The sequence below is a fragment of the Ambystoma mexicanum genome, chromosome 11, assembly GCF_040938575.1.
Source record: "Ambystoma mexicanum isolate Mex_15411 chromosome 11, UKY_AmexF1_1, whole genome shotgun sequence".
Lineage (NCBI taxonomy): Eukaryota > Metazoa > Chordata > Amphibia > Caudata > Ambystomatidae > Ambystoma > Ambystoma mexicanum.
This window is the reverse complement of record NC_090934.1, coordinates 307,104,019-307,125,875: the sequence shown is the minus strand read 5'-3', so window position 1 is coordinate 307,125,875 and position 21,857 is coordinate 307,104,019. Positions and strand designations below refer to the sequence as shown.

Genomic DNA, 21,857 nt, shown 5'->3' with positions numbered 1-21,857 from the left:
TCTCCCAAAAGTATGGAGTAAAGGGGACGGGACGTAGGAGTATAACAAAGTTACTCACTGTAGTGACTATCTTACTCCTAGTCCCTCCATACGCCTGCCTGCCGTCCCCTCTAAGAAGTTTCCTCTATTATTGCTTAAAGGTCTCAGACCTGGCGATAGAAAAGGACCGAAGGGCATTGCGCTGGGCGGAGCTCAGGGGGTGGGGTTACGGCCACGTGCGGTACCCCGCGTAAAGAGGACAGCACATTTTTCAATTTGATGCTTTATTTACAAGTGTTCTGGTCCCGTCCCACTGGATGGAATGTCCCGAATGTATGGAGGAAAGGGAACTATGGACTCGGAGTAAGATGGTCACTACGGTGAGTAACTTTATTTTGTTTTACCAGTTTAGCTCGACCAGTTGATCTTGCTTTTGTGGTGCCACTCCCCCACTTCACTCTGCCATTTTGCTCTTCTATGCGTGCCACTCTCTGCTATCCTCACTGTGCCTCTGTCCATGCTGCAGCACTGGTTCTCCACTCATGCTAACTGGAACTAGGTAGACCAACTGCGTTTCCCAGCTTTGCTGTTCCTAGTAGAGGGGCACAGCAGGGATCAAGGCATGTATTTACATCCAGTGCTGTTGAGTATTTTACTTTTTCTCCTGGTTTCTTCCTGTCCCTCGTGGTTCCAGTGTAAGCACAAGCTCTGCTGGTATTGCTTTTCCACCACCACCACCACGAGGAACAGGTCGGCACACTCACTCTGTATCTCTGCATCAGTTTAGGCTCCTCTGGGCAGCTCCTTCAGTTCTCCCCTGGCACCTGAAGGCTAGTAGCATATAGCTCCCATTAGAGGCTTTTTACTATGAAGGGTCCCTTGTGTGATTTCTTTCTTATTTTCGTCATGTGGATGTTTACTGCCCTTTGGATTGAAACCCATCTTCAGCTGATTTGCTGGGCAGACCCTTCAAAGAGGAGGTAACATGAAGGATCAGTCCTTTCTCCCACAGTGGTCTTAAATTTAAATTGTCAAATTCAGTTGTTTTAAGGCTCTTTTGTACCATTCATAAGTTTTGCTTTAAGTTTAATACCAATGTCCTTTAGTTTGATTGCTTAGCACTGTTCCCTCCTAAGGACTTCTAGAAAGTCTGTTTTGTTTGCAAACACCAAAGGGGTAGAGATGTTCTTTTTTAAAATTCTTAGTTGTCCTGTTAAGACCAGACTAGTCGAGAGAGATGTTAATGATTCAGTATTGAAATGAGTCAAAAGCCTCAAGTGTAATTGGAATGTCAACTATCTGTTACTTGCAGGCTGATATTGCAACTTTTGCGTTAATACTTGAAAGTCCTGAGTTTCATTGTTGATGGGGAAATTCTAAATATTTGTAATCTGTGACTCTTGAATGAGAAACCACTTTACCTATAGAGCATTTAGAGGTCCTTAGTTGATAACCAACTGTTCTTGTAATCTTTTTTTAGATCCATACTGTTTAACTGACTAGATTAAAGCTACGTTCAAATATTTAATGGCATATTTTCAAGTGTTCTCATTGTTATATATTCCTCACTTTGGTTATGTATTTCAATTTTCATGGTCCAAAAATGTTCTCGCACAGTAAGTAGACAGCGAATTTGATATGGTGTCTCACAGTATGGCTGGCCATTGCTAAATGTCGGACCTTTTTCACCCAATTAACAATCTGACTGGTGGTGACCTATTTCTTTTGATTTTCTTATCAGTCGTACTCCTGGTAATTGTCAGAACCCCAACGAAGTAGATCTTCTGGGTCCGAATCAGAATGGGTCAGAAGGTCTTTCCCAGATGAATAGCAATAATGGTGTCAAGTCTGTGGAGGATTTCTCCGGCATGGAGTCCCAGAATGTCCCTATGGACCACATGGAACATGTTGGCATGGAGCCACTGCAGTTTGATTACTCTGGTAATCAGGTATCCGTTGATTCATCAGCTGCTACTGTGGGACTTTTCGATTACAATTCCCAACAGGTATTGTTACTCCCAAGAAACCCTAATGTTGCTTGCATTTAAATTATGGGGTGTTTGAAATACACTTTCATATTGTAAATATGCTTCTCTACTTAAAGCAATGAGTTTGGATATATGTTTTAGTGAAACGTATGTTTGATTGTCTTTATTGGTTACTTAATGTCTGAATACTGCAGAACTGTCTTCACCTTCGGAATTGACCATATCTGATATGCTGTGAAGCGAAAAGGGATACTTTTTCAACTTTTGGACAAATTCAGTCTGCATTAGTTTAATATTGAAGTCGCATGTATTTTTCTGCTGTAAGATCGACTCTTGAATATTAGCCTTCATAGCAGTGACCCAGAACCTTTCAGTAAATAACAATTGTATTATGATAATGATTTCCCAGCACAGCTCGTGCTGTGCACTTGTTTGCTTTTCAGCTTGTAAAGGACCTCTGAATTGTGCATTATTCCTTTTATCAATTAAATGTCGGCTCATTGTTATCCTATACTATGCATGATTTCTAATGGTCTGACTGTTAGATTTCTGAACTTCTATTCCAGGTGCACAGGGTGCTGAAAGTGGATTCCTTGGAAGCCATTTAGATTATATTTTGTGAGAAATTGCTTGGTTATTGCCTGCTAATACTGCTTTTGTTTTCAAAGAGCAGAGTTTCATAGGCTCATGTGTCCTAATTGTAATCTGGTAGACTGTTCTTCTCATACCACTATTAATTTTTACTCCAGGGTACAATTTTTGGAACCTGTGCTCCGAATAGCCTGTGGTCAGAGGCAGAGTGCATGAGAATAGTCTGTTTAGTACTACAGGAGTGTTGATAAGCAGTTCTACTGGGACTCCTCTTTCACACTTTAGGTCTTTTGGCTGTCCTTACCTTTATATTGGAAGGTGTGTGCAAATTACACTGAAATTTGTGTTGCCCTACTGAATGTGTGGCCAATGTCCTTGTAGCTAGTGTGTTGTACTAGTAAGATCTTCATGGCCAGGGTAATGACTGCTGGTTTTACCATCATTGGTAAAAATGGATTTGGGGGTGGTATGTGTGGAGAGCGGGGTTGTTTTATAGCTTGTAATGATGCCTGCATTTGTACATCTCCCCTTTTGAAAATGCTATGCTCAGAATGTATGCTATTGGAGTTGAAGCAAGTCACTTGTTATAACATTATTTGAGGAGATGAAAATTGAGCAGCAGGGTTTGCAAGTGAACCTTCATAGTGTGCGCCTGTGGGGATCCACTTACCATGCCACTCTTGGCATTGGGGTAAATGATGTGGCATGGGGGACTTTATTGGCGTCTTAGTACTCTGCTTTTCAAGAAGTTCTGTCCACTTTGCTTCATTGCGCCTCGAAACACATTCTTTATAGGTGCATTATAAATACTTAATAAAATAAATGCCAACGGGATGTCCTATGCAATCGGATTGCTGTTGTCAAGCAGCAGTGATTTATTTTTAAGTGGGTATTACCCTGTATAGGTGCACAACAATGCCCCACTCTGGCTCCCTCTCTCTCCATGCCAAACCATCGGGGCCGTTTTCGACATCAGTTTGTAATGGACCCAAGCCAAGCAGCCAAATGACTTCTCCAACTATGCACAGTGGTTTTAGCTGTTGTGTGTGTTGCCCATGGAGCTTCTTTTCCTCCGACATGCTCAACTTGTGTAGTTTGACCTGGGGCCTTGCATGTATGGGCCCTTTGTAACGAGCATGAGAACTCCTCACAAGTCACTTTGGCGGCTCGCACCCTTCGAGATGTTAGGCAGATTGTTAGGCAGATTGTTAGGCAGATTGGAGCCAAGACCTTCACAATTTTGTAGAAAATAAACAAAAGGTATGAACTTTTCATGTACACCTTGTTCCGGAGATCTGGTAAACCGCACCACCTGGCCTAGCAGGCTCTTCTGTGCCATTTCCTTTCTTCCAGGGTAATCCACCAGGCTAAGGCCAGAGGTCCTTTCGTGGCCTCCGCCAGTTACACTGCACCCTGGACATGATTCACCAGCCGACTACCCCCAGCCTGCAGCACAGGAAGGGTGAACCACATCGCTTTCACCCTAACCAGAGCAGATTTTATTACTGTACCGGACCAGGCTCTGATGCCTTATTTGGGGGCTCAGCACTCTATGCACTTCAAAATAATCATCCAGAGACACCAACCATTTGAGCTTTTTATGGGCAGTTTGTCACTTTTTTGCCATCAAGCATGTGACACCCAAAGGGTTCAACTGAGCAGCCACATTCTGATTACATGAGCAAAGGCAGACCAATCTGAGGGACGGATAGTTGAGGCACATCAATCTCTGTGCACAGGGCCGAGCACTGGACTTGGAAGAGCTGACAGGACTCCATCCGGACAGTCTACCCCAAATTGCATTGCATGCTTGACATTTCCCGACTCTGGACTGTGGCCTACAAAGCATTGGCTGCACTTCTTCTGGCGCAGGTTTTAAATCTTTGGAGCTCCTCATATTCACAACACATGTACAGTAGTGAGCACCCATCAAAGAGCCTTAATTCAGCTCCCTATTTATATCACCACAATTCAGGAAACTAACCATGGTCTGTTCTGGGTGCATCATAGTTTAGTAAACAGCCCCTACCATAAGAGCTAGTTTCCTGAACAGGGGTACACACAAGTTAGGCTTATGTGATTTGTTCGTATCAATTTGCCCGTGGCCGATTTGTCATTTTATTTATTTTGTGTTTTTTGTCAATGTTGAACACAAATGTTATATGCAGATGCACAGTCATACCCCCCACCCCCCCGCAGCCCTCCTCAAAGCTCACTATATTTATGATCCCAAACCCACACCCCACATATATTTGCGGTCAAATTGGCTCCAGCAACTTTGACCAAATCGGTTGTGAGCACATCTGCTCTGGTCAACTTGGGTAATACCCACAAGTTAGGCCCAACAGTCCTCTCCTAGATCTGTTTGCAAACACTCTTGATTCACAATGTGGTCCCAAAATGCATCTCAGAGGGCTGGGGGTGGGGGGGATTGGGGGACTGGTTTGAAATTTCTAGGCGTGGCCTTCCTTCTCCCATGCGGTGGGCATACGCTCTATGCTCTCCCTCCCCTCCACCCCCTTACTACTTTGACAGGTCTTGCACCAATTGAAGTCATCCGTAGGGGCCCACTCCTTCAAATAGCACTTAATTGGCTGAGGAGGCAAGCCTTCCTTGCTGCTTCTGTTTCAGGCACTTCTCTCAAACGGAAGGGATGATGACACCCATCCCATCCACGCAACTACTCGAAGTATCGATAACGTTCTTTCTATTGATTGTGAATCTGCTTAGATTGACATGCTGTGCATATAGTCTGACATCTAGTGGTAATCGTGGAGTATTGCATCTTTTCTTTCGAGGATCGAAAGACGTCGACCTGGGCGTGCTTGTAACACCATTGCTAATGTGGCATGTAGTGTACCCAAGATATCTTGCGCACTGACATCCCTCATATTATTTTTTTCCGCCCTGCTAGCTGGTCGCCTTATGCAGAGCTCGGAAAATTGCTAATACATATATTTGGCCACAACCTCTGGTCATGTAATATTCGTCCCCTTCACCGATGACTACCAATGCTGAAGACCACAGAAGACAACTCCAGACGTCGGCTGGTGCTCCGATCGACGCTGTTGACCGCATGGCCTTGGCCCTCCACCAGGCCTACACAGTAGGGAGAGTGGTGTCAGGTCTCGGTTTATTTTCAAGAATGCATTTCCTTCTTCCCACCCTTTTCCTTCTAGTTTTGCTGTTGCTATAAACCTGAGCTATGGACAGGACACCTTTTTAAAATGTTGCACTTCATGCAAAGGCAAATACCCCTGGAAAGTCGCACGCAGGAGGTGTAATAAGCATCTACTTTGAGATTTCCACGAGGAGTCCTGTTGGTCTTGCAAGCTTTTACATCCTAAAACGATGAGAATGGTGAGTAGAACGGTGGGCAGCATACGCCATGCAGCAGGCCGAGGGTAGACCGACAACTGTGGCACCGACACAGAGGCCATCGACCTATCTACGAAGTAGCCACGTTCCGATAAGTCTGTCCCCGGCAGGCAGGCCACTGTCTCTGCTATGGGGAGTGTACACTCCGGTGACACGGACGCACACACTACACACAAAGGAAAGCACACAACCCTGCGGGCCTCCTCGACGGACTTATCAGGACGGCCAAAGACATCAACGGGTATACCGATATCTTGGACGTAACCCACCAATCCACAGGGTCGGCCACCCTCCCCACCATTGCCAGGTGGCATGCATCTGGGCACTCGAGTGACAAGGGCGTCAGCACCAAATTACATAAGAGCGCTGAGGCGCCTCTTAAGATTTTGGCAATGGTGAAAACTGCGACGCCGCTAGGGCCGTCACAATCCCTCCCAGACATGCCGGAGATCTGCCAGAGTCTAGCAAACAGTCTCGGCTGCAAATGGGTTTAAGAACAAGTCAAAAGATGCGCCCAAACGTGGAAGGACAGAAAATATTCTGAAGGTTCCCAGGCCCTTGCTAAGACTTTCAGACATAACTTGACAGCCTAGAAAAATAGGCCCCCAAGAAGACCCCTCTGGTTCATCTTTATGGACCAAGGACAGGTTTGAGGGGTATATGGATAAACTTCAAAATTTGTGGACTTTTCAGACATGATGATCACCCCTAAAAGGCCTAGAAGGGATGAACTCTATCCTACTACGTCTACATTTCAAAGGACTTCCAGCCACACTCCTCATGAAGGTGTTTGAGCTGACGGAACCAAAGGAGGTTCCTCAAGACGTTTATGATCAGGGGGATGATCCTTTTGAGGAACATATAGATCAATCCCCAGATTGGGATGATGAGCAGCCAGTGGGCGATGCACCAGGGCTGTCACCGTCCACTACCCTGTATCCAGACAATGTGCATGGACCCCCCCCACTTCTCTCCCTATAAGCCAGGCATCGCCCATCGATGACCAGATAGCATTCAATGGTATACTGAAAAAGGCGGCACAACACTTTCAGCTTGCCACACAAGAGGCGATGCAAGACACCAACTTTTTGAGGATATTTTGAAAGGGAAACCACCTTCAAGCCAGGCGATATCGCTGTTAAACTCCATCAAAAGGCAGATCACCCCTTTGTTGACTGCATCGCAAACAAGGGCAGTGAATCCACGAGCCAAAGCTTTTTCCGCCCCTCGCCTACAGACCTACTCTACATTCGGGGACACGCCACTCCAGATTCCCTAGAGCTAATTACTAGGAAAAGAGTAAGGAGTACCCTTGTCCACGGACGAGGCACCGCCGGACAAGGACCGTAAGAAGTTTTATGCCCTGCGGAAGCGCATAACAGCAGCAGTCTATTTCACCAGAATAGCCAACAATACCACTTTGTTGGCTAGTTACGACAACGCCCAGTGGAATCTACTCCAGGAATGCCTATAGGAGGCCCCAGAGCCAACACTGTCACACCTGCTGGTGGTTGTGCCGAAAAAGGGAGGCAGGTGAATCAAAACATTATTAAACACCCTGAATGCTGCAGAGACAGCAGGAAGGACACTGGCCCAAAGTATCTTGTTGAAAAGGCACACATGGTTCAAGAATTCAGGATTCAAACCGGAAACCTAGGCGTCCCTCATTAATAAGCCAGTAGAGGAATCAAACCTGTTTGGAAAGGCGTGGATGAGGCTTCAGAGACTGCAGAAAAGGAACATGAGACCTTGAAGTCACGAAACTAGATAACTCGGACCCCATCAGCAGCGAGGGGGTAGCTCTCTCCATTCCTTTCGCGGACTATTCCCCCCCCCCCCCGCCCCAATCGGTACGGAACAGGAAATGCATGGTCCTCAGGACAGGGGGCAGCTGCCTCAAACCAATATCAGCCAAGAGGACAGCATGGTGCCATAGGAAAGGGTAGAAGCACAACCCCCTGAGGCCCCCAGCCTCAAATCAGAAATTACTTAACGATCCGGGTCCCCTCCCGTGCCTCTCCAGTCGGGGGGACGGATAACCTCATTCTTCCACGCATGGGAGGGAATTAGCATAGACCAGTAGGTGCTCAAGGCAGTCATCCACTGTTACTGTATCGAGTTTAGCCAACCACCTCGATACCAACCACCAAAGTCCAGGCGTTTTGCGCTAGAACATCTGAAGATACTACTGCAAAAGGTTGAGATCCTGCAAGCAAAGGGCGTGATTGAAATCGTCCCGTTCTACAAGTTAAGGAGGATATTTATTCAGTGTACTTCCTGGTACCCAGAAAGGATCTCACAATGCGCCGTGTGCTAGACCTGTGCCCAGCAAACAAATTTGTCAGACCACAAGTTTTGAATGATAACATTGCAAGAGGTAATCACTCTACTGACACAGAGGGATTACATGCCAACATTGGATATGAAAGATGCATACTTTCATATTTCAATGTTGCCAGTGCACAGAAAATACCTAAGGTTCATGATGGAGGACAAACACTCTCAGTTCAAGGTCCTTCACTCTGGCATTGCCCGGGAGGATAGCTCAGCAGCAAGACGATACGGGGCAACACAGGTTAGATCCCTGGGTCCGCGCTTAGAAACCTCTGGGTATTAAGCATGTTATAAATAACCTATCATATCATTTCAGATATCAGCCCCAAGGGTATTTACAAAGGTGCTGGCTGTAGCGCAGCTCTCCTGCGCAGGCAATGCATCCCAGTTTGTCCTTACCTCGACGACTGGATAATAATAGGGGATTCAAATGGAATATGCCTATCAAACACCCAGAGGATGATAGATCTACTCTTCAGACTGGGATGCACAATAGAGAAAGTCCAGCCTAAACCCCAGCCAAGTCAAACAATTTCTGGGGGCTCAAATTCGGACAGATGACGGCTTCGTCTTCCCCACCAATGAGAGGGTTCAAAACATGCTGTTCAACATCCCTCAATATGTAGCCAGTCGGGAGGTGACTGTACGAAAGGCCATGCGACTGTTGGGGATGATGGCCTCCTGCATTTACTTAGTCCCACATGCACGTTTGCGCATGCGGCCCATGCAAGAGTGGCTCAACAGTCATTGGTGTCAGGCCAGTGGACAATGGGCCGATCTAGTGTTCGTCTCCGCAGCCCTCGTTCTCTTGCTGCATTGGTGGTTGAGCGAAAACCTCTTGAAGGGGAAATCTTTCACCACCCCAGCAGTGGAAGCTACTCACTACGGACGCATCTCTCACGAGGTGGGGGACGCTCACCTCCTTCATCAGACGGCGTGGCATTTGGTCCCTAGCGGTAGCATCCAACCACATAAGCCTGTTGGAGTTGTTAGCAGTGTTCTAAGCCCTGAAGGCCTTTCATACAGTTACAGGGCAAGAGTACTAGTCCTCACAGACAGTACCACAGCCATGTATTACCTGAACAAGCAAGGGGACATGCACTCTCCAGGATTATCCAAACTGTTCCAGAACATATGGAAGTGGGCTCTCAAACACAAGATGTTCCTCCTGGCTCAACATGTTCCAGGGAACTCCATCTTCTGGCAGATGTACTCAGCAGAGACTTCCCACTACCCACAGAGTACGAATGGCTACTACACAAAGACATCTTCTCCGTTTTCATACAATGAGGCTTCCTAGAGATCGACTTGTTTGCAACCCTGGAGAACTCACAATGCCTAGATTACGCCTCCAGAAGAGCTCTGAACCGCTCCAAGGGGAACGGTCTCTGGATAACATGGTCAGGGAACCTTGTTTACGCCCCACCCCTACCCCCCCAAACCCCTTGCCACAACTCCCCCTAGTTAGTGAACTACAGGCGCTTTCAGTTCAAGACCCATTTGTCACAATTCAGAGACACGGTGGTTCTGGGCACTCGCCCACGGTTTGCGCCCAAATTCATTTCAAAGTTCCATGTGAACCAATCAATAGAACTACCCACATTCTTCCAGAACCCCACTAACGTGGCAGAAAGAAGCCTACACACACTGGATATGCGCAGGGCAATCCTATATTATCTGGAAAAGACTAAACCACTAAGGAAAACAAACACGTTTTATGTTTCAGTGGTGGCTGGTAGAGAAGGGGACCCTGTCTCTAAATTAGCCATCTCAGTGGATTGTCAATTGCATCACACTCTGCTACACTCTTGCAAAGAGTGATCTTCCTTCAAGCCTAGAACACACACTAGTTGGGGCACTGGGGCTTCCGTAGCATTCATTGCAAATGTCCCTCAAGTCCATTTGCAACGAGGCAACCTGGAGTTCTGTACACAACTTTATAAAACACTACTGGCTAGATACACTCTAGGTCTGATTCTCAGGTCGGACAAGCAGTACTATGACATCTCTTTACTACTGTGCCTTCTCACATCCCTCCACCAACTCTGGGTACTGCTCGCTAGTCTATGCCCAGCATGTGATTCTAAGCAGATTCACAAGCATCAGAAGACATGCATTACTTACCGTAATAGCATTTTTGATGATTGTATCTGCTTGGATTCGTATGCGCCAACCCTTCCTCCCTGCTGAGCGTAGAAGGAACATAGACATCTTATATTTGTCTCTCTCTGTACTCACGATAGTCAAAAGGCTCCCTCACGGCAGAAAAGATGCAATCGGAGGGACCGCAACGCGTGAGGGATTTAGGGTATACTACACGTCAGACAAGATGCAATACTCGCGATTACCACTAGATGTCGCACTAAATGCAGAGCATGTGAATCTTAGCAGATGCAATCATCAAAAATGCTATTACGGTATGTGATACATGTCGCCCTTTGGCACATGTTTGGCCAAATTAGGTGTTCCATAGATATATGAAGAACAAATGTATCTGCAATTGCTACATACTTATATCAGATTAAAATCTGTCACTTTCAAATCATATTGTCAAGACAGGTTTAGGCCTCTCAATGTTGTTTCCACCTAGAAGAAAACCTCACGTCTAGTCCTGTTTGTTTGAATTGAACAAGTCAAGTAATGGCCTATTTAATTTGACTTTTGTGACTTAAAATGTATCTTTTTGGTGGCAACCACATATGACAGAATTTAAATTACAATCACAGTTCTCTGAAGAACCATATTTGATCTATTTTTATGATGACATGGCGACTCTGTAAAGAACACAAACCTTTTGTATAGAATGAACATAAGGTTGGAAAAAAGCAATTTGTGTGGCAGCATCAAACGTGACACTAACTTATTGGATGCGGGCTTGGGCTTGCAGAAGCTACACTACAAGAAATCAGACTCTACTGATGGGCATCCATATATGCCCATCGTTTGACAGCCAAAACAGCCCCCCTTGCTTTTCAAAGACCTATCCCATTAGAGGCCACATGCAAAGCTGCCACCTGGCCCACTCTGCATGCCTTCTGCAAGCATTATGTTTAGCTTACCAGATCAGATACCAGTTTTGGTCGGGCAATACTGCATAATCTTTTGGGGCACCAACCACCCATCTCAGTTTAGAGATGCTTGGCCGTCTCCCATAAGTATGAACGAAAGGGGATTTGACATAAGTTACTCACCATAGTGACTATAGTACTTGATGTTCATAGTTCCCTTTCTTCCATACACTCTCCTGCTTTCCCCGAATAAAGACTGAAAAAAAGTTGTTGTCCCTCTAGATAAGCAGACTGATTTTATGACGGTGTGATCACGTGAGGATAACCCAAGAAGTGCGTTGGCTGTGTAGGAGTCTACATGAATACAAGTTCCATTACAAATAAATCACTGTTGCTTGACAACAGGTTGATGTGATTAATTCAGTGGAGTCATCATGGATTCCCGGCGGTGATCTCCCATGTGGCCAGGGGACAGCAACCGCTACCTGATCCTTACCGTGGGGGTTGTTTCATGAGAGGATCACATGGGAGGAGACCACTACAGGGGGAGATGGGGGACTTCTTGACTCCATTGGCCAAGACACATACGTCCCCTTTCCTCCATACTGCATGGCCGTTCCTCATGAGGGACTGGAGACGGAACCTTTTTCACCAGAAAAATCTGATTTCCCACTAAATTTAGGCGCGTGGAGACGTGGCCCTGGAAGCATGCGCTGCCCTGACTCCGCCCTCCAATGCCACACCTCGGTCTCCTTTTCTGCGCGGACGGGAATGGGCCAAATTCACCAGCGCTCCTGGGTTTGGCTTCGGCCATGTAATTCCACACACAGATTCTTCCTCTTCTTTTGTCTTTTTTTTTTAACAGGTACTCGGTCCTCAGATGCCACAGCTCCTCACCGGCACATGTGGACTTTGATGGGGTTCAGCAAGTGCCCATCCTGCAATGGGCCTTTTCCAACTTCAGACCCCCATGCCCTCTGCCTGCTTTGCCTTGGCACAGACCACAGTTGGCAAGCCTGTTTGGCGTGCAGCTCGCTGTCCTCGAAAGCGCTGAAGAACAGACAAGCCAGTTGGAGGGAGCTCTTTCAGTGGTCCCCTTCTGAGGACCTCAAGAGTTTCAGGCCATAGATGGGGCCTATATTTTCATCCGCACCTCGCAAGGGAGACTCCTTCCCAGGGATTCTCCTGTGTGGGAGGGACTGGTCAGGTCATTTTACCAACTCGTCCACTGAGGCTGTCACAGCTGTCGGGCTGAGGGGTCCTCTGATACCCCCGGTGCCAGGGTTGAGGGGCCGCTAGGCGCTATTCCTGGGTTATTGCCCAAGGGGCTCTGCCCTTGTACCGGCATCCTGGCTGTGGGGCTATGCCCCGTTACCAGCAGCATGTCCGAGGGGGCGCCTGAACGCAGCTATAACGACCCCCGGGTCGAGAAGCGGGGCAAGTCACAAGCTGCTCACAAGACTTGGCAGAGGCTCGCACCAATGAGCCGAGCAACACGTCACAACCACGTGGTAGGCAGCTCAACAAAATGGCTGACCGGCCAGAAAAGGACACCCGTTCGACGCCTCTGCAAGACTTTGGCGAAGAACGAGTATCGAGGTGGGACTGGCATCAGCCAGGTACGTGGCCTACGACCTATCCTTATGCGCAAGGCTGTTTTCCCATGCCTCCATATGTACAGGGTCAGCAGCAGCCTCAGTTGCCTCTAGTAACCAATTCAGTGTCCTGCTCCTCTTCGGCCAGCGAGGACCAGATCTTTGAGAGGTTCCTCGGCCTCATGAAGTCTCCAGATATGGGGGCTATCAAGGACGCAGTCAGGGAAGTCCTCCCCGCTATGCCAGCGGCACCACGGACTCCTCCGCCGATGCCTCTGGCCCCGGCACAGCCCCCTCCTCCGGCTCTGCAGCCTACTCCACAGGCGGTTCCCTATCAGCCTCCAGCTCTTCCTCAGCCTCCGGCGGTGGTCCTCGTGCCCCAGTCTCAGACTCCGGATACTCCTCTTCCTCCACAGGATCCCCCAGACCCTCAGGATACTGTTGAGGAGGATCCTGACATGCCATCCTCGGCCAGGGCCTTCCACGAACGTATCTTGGCGGAATACCTGGGCCTCCCACAGCCCCAGGTTGAGCAGCTGGCAGAGGGCATCCTCGCAGAAGTCATCACAAGGCGCCCTTCTGCGCCAGAACAGGAATTCCACTGCAAATCGATGTAGTCTCCCTTGCCAGGAAGGGTTGGCTCAAACCCCACTCTGTCCAGCCAGTCATCCGTCACCTGGACGCCAAGTACAGGCAGATGGAGGGGTATCCATACACTCTTGCTCTGCTCCCATCCTCAGCCACACTCCTCTGTGATCGCTGCGGCATCACTGTACTCCAAGCCTCAGTCGTCCTAGTCTTCTTCATAGATGGTGCTGTTAGGCAAGGAGGAGAAAACCTTGGAGGCATATGGTAAGAAGCTGTATTCCAACGCTTCCTTGCACCTGCGACAAGCCAACGCAGACGCCATGCTGGAAGCTGATAACCAGAGATTATGGCAGGAAATTGCTGACTTCCTCCCGGTATGCCCCACCCAATGCCAATCACATTTTAAGGCGGGGCTAGAGGTGTCTCAGGATATCAGTCCACGCAGGCACACATCAATACCTCTGACGTGCCATCTGTATTGCCACAGACATGAGAAGGATGGCCTGGCTCTGGGTAACCAAGTTCAACCAGGATGTCCAGGGACGTATTCTAGACCTGACCTCTTCCACTCCAGCACAGACAAAGAGCTGGACAAGAAGAATAATAGTTCTCGGATGGCTAAGTCTTTATCCATTCTGACAGACCATGCCCAAAGCGTACTCCCAGTCTCAGCAACGCTCGGCTAAGGGTCGCTCATCTGGAGGCTTCCGCGGTTTCCAGGAAAGGTCGTCTAGGCAGCCAGAATGCTCGCTGACCCCTGTTAGCTCAAGCATCAAAAGAGGGGGGTGTGGGGGGATGGGACAAGGGCTTTTTCCAGTCCCCCTCCTCCGCCTCCTAGGGTAAGAAGTCATGACAGACCCACTCGGGTCCACGTGTCGCTAGTGGGCGGCAGACTTGCTCTTTATGCACATTTTTGGTGACAGAACTTCACAGACCTCTGGATCCTGTCAGTATCCTCTGGGTACCGTCTACCTATTCCTGCCTCTCCTTCCTCCTCTTCCCCCTCTTCCGCAAGTTGGGACAGCAACTCTTTTGGCAAAGATTTCCTGGATGTCGGGCGTGCCCTGAAATTCTACCTTGACAGGACCAAGTGCTTCCGCAAGTCAGATGCCCTATTCACCTGTGGAGGCGCCAGGCTGGGCTATCAGGCCTCCAAAGCATCCATCTCCTGCTGGATGGTCTCGGCCATCAAAGAAGCGTACAAGGGCCAGCATAGACCCCTTCTGACGAACATGCATGCCCACGCTGTCGGGGCCAAGGCAACGGCCATCGCCTTTCAGCGCCATGTCCCCTGGCAGGTCATTAGCAGGGCGGCCACATGGGCCACTCTCTGCTTTCTACTAGTATTACTGTTTGGATGCCGGCTCCAGATCAGATGCGGCTTTCGGACAGGCAGTTCTCCTTAAGCAACCTGTTTGCTTAAGGAGGGTCTCCTCTCCACCCTGGGGCTACATTCAGTTGTAATCGCCCATGCAGTATGGAGGAAATTGGACTGGCTGTACTAAAGTAGATTTCTTAATTCGGGCTCCTGGTGAGGGCCCTATTCTGCCCAGGAGGGCTACTTATGAAACAAAGATACAATTGAATAGGTCACGAAAGGTTCTCTTTTGCACTCTCCGTCCTAAAGCCAAAAAATTGTACACAACACAATTTTTAGTACCCAGAAGGGGTTACTGCTTGCTTTTTTTTTTTTTATAAACGATTTGCATTGGTCAAACATAACAGATTTTTCCATCATACAGGGTGAAAAGAACACAAAAGCATAAACAATTATTTCAATTGCTTGTGTATCAAAACAGGAAATTAATCCTTCACTGCCATGATCTAGTGGGCAGGGTTCTAGAAGGAACAACTGAACATTTCTAACAAGGAGAACACAACAAATGACAGTTAATTCTGAAAACAGTAACAATACACTGTGGTTTTAAAAAGGTGCGCCTACACCAGGTGTTTCAACCGTCTGTATGGGCTAAGTGAGCCTCGTATCTGATACGGCCTTAATCAGGGCGGGGGGGGGCTCTATGAGAAGGAAGTTCATAGAGTGCTGTGAACAGGGAGAAGGAGAATTTAATCAGGGGAGTGCTCAGTGGAAAATGATCAAATTAATAGATAATAAACTGTGCCATGTGTGAGGTATGGAAGAAACACTACCCTAAGAAATCCATCAAGCAAGCCAAAAAGAGAGCAAGACATACACCCAGAGAAATCTGCCTCGAAAAAACCTAAAAAAGAACTAGGCAGGCTGGTATGTGTCACCACTTTTGGGCCACTGAGCCATTTGATACAAAAGAACATCAAAAAGAATTGGCATCTAGAGGGGCACTGTTGCGCGCATCGAGTATGGCTGCCTAGAGGGAGAGCTCCGGCTCGAAAGCTATCCTGATATAAAAAACATCCTTTCAGAGCTGTCCCAGACACTCTTAAGAAGCTAGAATCCGTTGGCGGAAGGTGAAAGACACAACCCGGTGAAAAAACGGTGCAAAACCGTGACTGCGCCGTCGAGATATTGTCCCCGAAACTCCTGACGGCCGGGAGGCTTCCGTGTGGCCGCCTGGAGGCTTCATGAGCACGTAGGCTGCGGACCGTGCTGGGGGAGGGGCACCCGTTGCCTGCAACACCCTGAGGCTACAGGACGACGCAGAGTGGCCATTCCGCCCTGAGGCGACTGCAGTGGAACCAGCAGACGCACCCTGCAATCCTTGGAAGGCAACGGGAGAAGCTAAAGCGGGGGAGAGGAGCCCAGAGGCCGTGTGCTGCTCCCGCCGAGTGCACGACTTGAGGCGCTGCGACTGCAAAGGCCTGCCTCCGGACCCGCGCTTCCACATGCTGGCCGCAGCTCCGCTGAGAGGAGCGGACCGAAGTTGGAGGCACGCGGGGAGGGCACCCCCCCCCCCACACCAAGTGCGTGCTGCCGGGCTCGGGGGTGCCTTAAGCGCCCGTGAGGTGAAATTTTCCAGCATACGACCCACAGTGGTAACTGCCGAGGGGGGAGGCCGCATCATACGTTGCAGCAGCGGTTCGAGGCAGCTCACCAGGCTGGGCCTCGGCAACTGCTGGTGAAACAAATACAAATCCTCTGGCGCGGAACGAATGCCTGCAACCCTAATAAATACGTTCTAACAATACGGACACATTCAAATAGCCCTCGCAGGCGATCCCTATCGTTACACGCCCCGACAAGGTGTCCATCCAAACAGGCCTGAAGAACAGCCGGGGGGGGGTCTGGCCAATACAGGACTGCCAGGACCACTCCTGGAACGCATGCAGATTACCCTGAGCTAGGAGCAGACGTGCAGGGGAACCCCCCCCCCCCCATCTTACACTGTGCAATGTTGCATTTGGCTACGATACGTGGGCGAACAGTCCACCCTCAACCACAAGTCACAACACATGGGCCGCACTGAGAAGAAGGGTACAGGAGGGAAAAAGACCGGCCCAATGGATACCTTCGCCAGTTTGCAACCACATGGGGTGACGGAGGGGCACCACAGACGCCTGATAGGCAGGAGAATGATCCTATAGATCGTCTGGTGCAAAATGGGTTCATGGCTGTAAATGTAAAGCTGGATGACATAGTGGTGACAATCGGATCCCTGAAGGCACGAGTGGAAAAAGAGCGCACGTATCACTGAGGCGGAAAACAGGATAAGCCTGTGCAAGGACACTATATCGCAACACAATCGCGACATAGCCCACCTCCAAACGGAGCTACACAAAACTCAAAGGAAGTGTGAATATCTCGAATCGAGATCTCGGAGAAACAACATCCGGATTGTTGAGGTTTCGGAGACCTTTGGCAAAGGTTCCATGGAGAAACAAGTGGAGAACCTGTTGAAAGACATCCTAGGAGCCGACTCATTTTCGGAACACTTTCTGATTGAAAGGGCCCCCCGCACCTTAGCACCACCCCCGAAACCAGGCGCTCCCCCTCATACCATAATTGCACGGCTCCTTAACTACAGGGACAGACACCATACTTCGATTATCCAGGGAGAAAGGAACTTTGCATCATGAACAGAACAGAATCCACATATACCCGGATTTTTCAGCTAACATACAAACGCAAAAGCGATCCTATGAAGGGGTAAAAAGACAGCTACGTGTGCGCAACGTGCCCTATGCCCTTATCTTCCCGGCGAAAATGAGAATACAATACGGGGGAAGAGCTCACTTCTTCGAGAACCCCACAGAAGCCATGACATATGTGGAAACTTCCATACCGTTGCCTCCTGGAAATCAGGCGATTGCTCAAAATGCGAGACCACAACCGAGAGATGAGGCGAGACCCCACAGACTGAAAGGAAGAATACTAGCCAGCTACCTACCGCCAACAGAAAGAAAAGTACAGTAGCGTGGACGACCTGAACAAAGACTTAAGATTAACCGAGCCGTGAGCCTCCGTTGGGGTTAGCCAGATGACTGCAACGGGCGGCCCTCAAAGCTCCACCAGTTAAAGGGAATGAAAGTTGAAGGGCAGCATCGTCAAGTTGGGGGAGATGATGTGGGTGGGGGACCAAAGTATTGCAGGATGTTTAGCTCCGTTGAGCAGTGTGGGAATGGGCCGGGGGAGGAGGTTGAGGTTCCGGGACTCAGTTGGAAGAGTCCTACAAGTTAAAAAGTGTGGAACTCTCCTGAGTAACAGTAAAGCAAGAGACCTAGCGAGGATATACAGAAATGGCTCGCCCTAATGTGACGGCTTGAGGGCTGAAGCTAAAACTTCTGACATGGAACGTCCGTGGGCTGAACAACCGCGCCAAGTTGAACAAGTTGGGGATTTATATCACCAGACACCATCCCCAGATAATCATGCTCCAAGAAACTCGTGCACATGAGGGTCAACCCTGAGCTCTTGAAAGGGTGGGGACAGCGTAGATATTACACTGAATACTCTTCACAGGCAAGGAGTACTCATCCTGATCCAACCCTCCGTTGGTTTTCAATTTGGAAAAAGCAAAATAGACCCTCCGGGTCGCTATGTCATAGTGTGGGGCAGCATTGCTGGGGAAGAACTAATATTAGTGAATACGTATGGTCCAAATGTGGACGACCCTGATTTTTACACAAATGAAATGCAAGAGATAGGGTTCTCAGGAAGTGTGTAAATATTGTGGGGAGGAGATTGCAATACTATCTTGGATATTACTTTAGACCGCGCCACCTCTACACGCAGCAATCCCACAAACAGCTGTAATCCTACAACATATCCTAATGCAACTAACGATAGTGGATGCCTGGAGAACGCTACACCCCCAAAAAAGACGGTACTCATTTTACTCCTCAGTGCATGACACCGAATCTCGTATAGATTATTGGCTGGTGTCCGCATCCCTCATGAACCAAATCGATGATGGTGAGATACTTCCTCGTACCCTGTCGGATCACTCCCCCTGTTCTTTTAGATCTGACATTGGGAAATCTAAAACCCCCGGTTAGAAGATGGAGGATGCTATCCGACATCCTTAAGGACCCAACAGTAGCAGAAGCACTACATACGGAGGTAGAATTCTTCCTTGAAACCAACAAGGACTCAGTCAATAGATATGCAACTGTATGGGAGACATTCAAGGTATGGGTGAGGGGGACCCTGATTTCTAAGTCTACAGGGCTGTTGAGGTCTGTCAGGATGGAGCTGGCGGAAATAGAGAAACGGCGGGGAGAGTTGGAAACGCAATATACAGCCGCACAGGAAGACAACACCCTGGCAGACATCAATAGAAACCTGCAAGTGTCCAATAGATTGGAGTTGCCATACACAGTAGTTCCCTGGTGCCAATCAGAGCACGGCGATATGGCGACGGGAATAGGGTGGGTCGCACCGTGGCCAATTTGTTAAAGACCGAGAGACATCATACAATGATCTCTAGCATATTAGCGGGGGACGGCACAGTAACCACAAATGAGGACATAAATGGAGAATTCACCCATTTCTACACAGAACTATACACCAATCATGACCTGTAATCAGCCACTGATATTCGAGAATAGCTAGACAATATCATGCTCCCGACATTGCCAATAGAGCATAGACTCGGTCGACGAGCTAAAGGAAGCGATAAAATCATTAGCTCACAGAAAGGCACCCGGCTCAGACGGACTGGGAGCTGAGTTATACAAGGAGCTCCATGAGGAGCTGGCCCCGGTATTAATGTCGGTATGGGAGGAGGCCATGAAGTTGGGAACACTTCCAGCATCCATGAGAGAGGCCATAATAACGCTGCTCCTAAAGCCCAGGCACCATCCGAATGAGATGTCCTCTTACCGGCCCCAATCCCTAATAAATTGTGATGCCAAAATATTTGCAAAAATCCTGGCCACGAGACTCCTACCCAAAATGTCCATGTTGGTGCATCCAGACCAATGCAGATTTATCCCCACCAGGTCAACGGCACTAAATCTCTGTAGACGGTTCGGTGTTATGGCCCAGATTAAACCCGAAGCCCAGGCAATGGCAGTATCTATGGATGCCGAAAAGGCGTTCGATTCGGTGTCATGGACATACTTGTTCATGGTGCTTGAGAAATTTGGACTAGGCCCATACTTTCTAAAATGCGTAAGGTTATTATACACTGACCTGGGAGCCAGGGTGTTGACCAATCGTACCATTTCTGAATGGTTTGAACTGGGATGGGGTACGAGACAGGGTTGCCCGTTCTCCCCCATACTGTTCGCCCTTACAATGGAAACGGTCGCAGCAGCAATCGGGGAACATCAGGGACAGAGGGGTATAGAGATGGCGGGCCTAACCCAGTCAATATCACTATACGCAGATGACACTCTGCTATACGTCCGAGAGCCAGACCTACACCTGGGGCCAGCAATGAAAACAGTACATGAGTTTGCGGAATACTCAGGATATAGAACCAACCGCTCCAAATCTGAAATCTTCCCCTTGACCCTTGCCACTAGATGCCCGAACACCACACACAGCCTACAATGGTCCCCTATTAAAATTGGATACCTGGGCATTATGGTGTCAGGAGAAAAATCATCCCTATACTCAAACAACCATGACTCATTATTAAATACGATTTCCACTAAACTCTGCTTCTGGGCCAAACTTCCCATTTCACTTATTGGTCGGGTCGCTATACTGAAAATGGTTATTCTACCCAAACTACTTTATATATTTACTAATATCCCGATATGGCCTAGCGGATGGTTCTTTGACACTCTTAGATCCATGGCTGTAGAGTTTGTCTGGTGCAGGGGGGCGGCCAGAATGAAATGGGGGGGGGGGGGGGGAATGGTAGAACCCTATAACAAAGGTGGCATAGCAACCCCAGACTTCGAATTATATTACCTGGTGGCACAGGCCCAGTTTGTCAGACACTGGTACGATGACAAGCTACCTCACCCCACATCTGTTTAGAGAAACACGCAGCACGCCCTACCGATTTAAGGTCAGTCATCTTCAAGGATAAACACAGGGATGAATGCCCATATGATCCAGTCAGTACAACAGTACACAAATGCTTTAAGATTTACCCTAGGCTTGGATTGGAGACAACATATTACTCGAAGGCCCCGTTCTGGAACTTCCCTGGTATAGCGCCCACATACAATCAAGCAGTGCAGAAGACATGGGACCCGGAGGGAGAATTTAAAATCAAAGACATAATCCCAAATGGCAGACTTATAACATTAGAAGAGTTCAAAACGGGGATGGGAAGAGACCAGTTGATATTACAATATCACAGAATGAGAATGGCATTTAAGACTAGATGGCCACTGTTCCAGAAGAGCCTCCACCACACCCATGCCTCGTGGCTCTGTCCACTCAGTCGGGAACCAGTGTCTCAGGGCTTTACGCGACTGTACAGGCCAACACTCCAACGGTAAACCTGATAAAGACCTCCTGGGAAACGGATCTGGGTACTACCATAACAGACAGATCATGGGAGAGATACTGTGAACTGACCAAGAGGGTATCCATGAATGCAGGCCTCTGGCTGATCCAATTTAAGGTGTTGAACAAGCTACACTACACCCCCCCCAAAATTGAGAAATGTATACAAAACTGTCCCGGCAGGTGTCAGAAATGCGGGGCTGCCTTCTGACTCGTTCCACATGTCCTGGAGCTGCCCGCACATATGCTCATTCTGGGGGGAGGTGGCGGAAATCCTGGAAGTCCCGCAGGTACCAGCAGACCTCGCACCACAAAAGTACCTCTTCGAGGATATAGGAAAGCGGTCTGAGGTAACCAGAAGGCTCTTTAACATTGCATGTGCGGTGGCCAAGAAGTGCATTCTGCAAAAGTGGTAGAGTGAACAGGCACCACACGTGAACCATTTCCTTAAGGAGCTAATTTATGTTAATGATTGCGAGGAACACTATGTAATGTGACTCCTGAACATTCCTGAATAAGTGTAAACCTAAAGACATCTGGGCCCTGAGTG

At 48.5% G+C, this 21,857-nt stretch overlaps 1 protein-coding gene across 16 annotated transcripts in view; it reads left to right on the top strand.

Moving 5' to 3' along the window:
• Nucleotides 1-21,857, top strand: part of PUM1 (pumilio RNA binding family member 1) — a 1,312,543-nt gene that overhangs the window by 427,609 nt on the left and 863,077 nt on the right. For all 16 annotated transcript variants that reach the window (XM_069623037.1, XM_069623034.1, XM_069623036.1 and 13 more), the window contains one exon: nt 1,721-1,985. In XM_069623037.1, the coding sequence (XP_069479138.1) occupies nt 1,721-1,985 (265 nt within the window). The remainder of the gene's footprint in view (nt 1-1,720; nt 1,986-21,857) is intronic.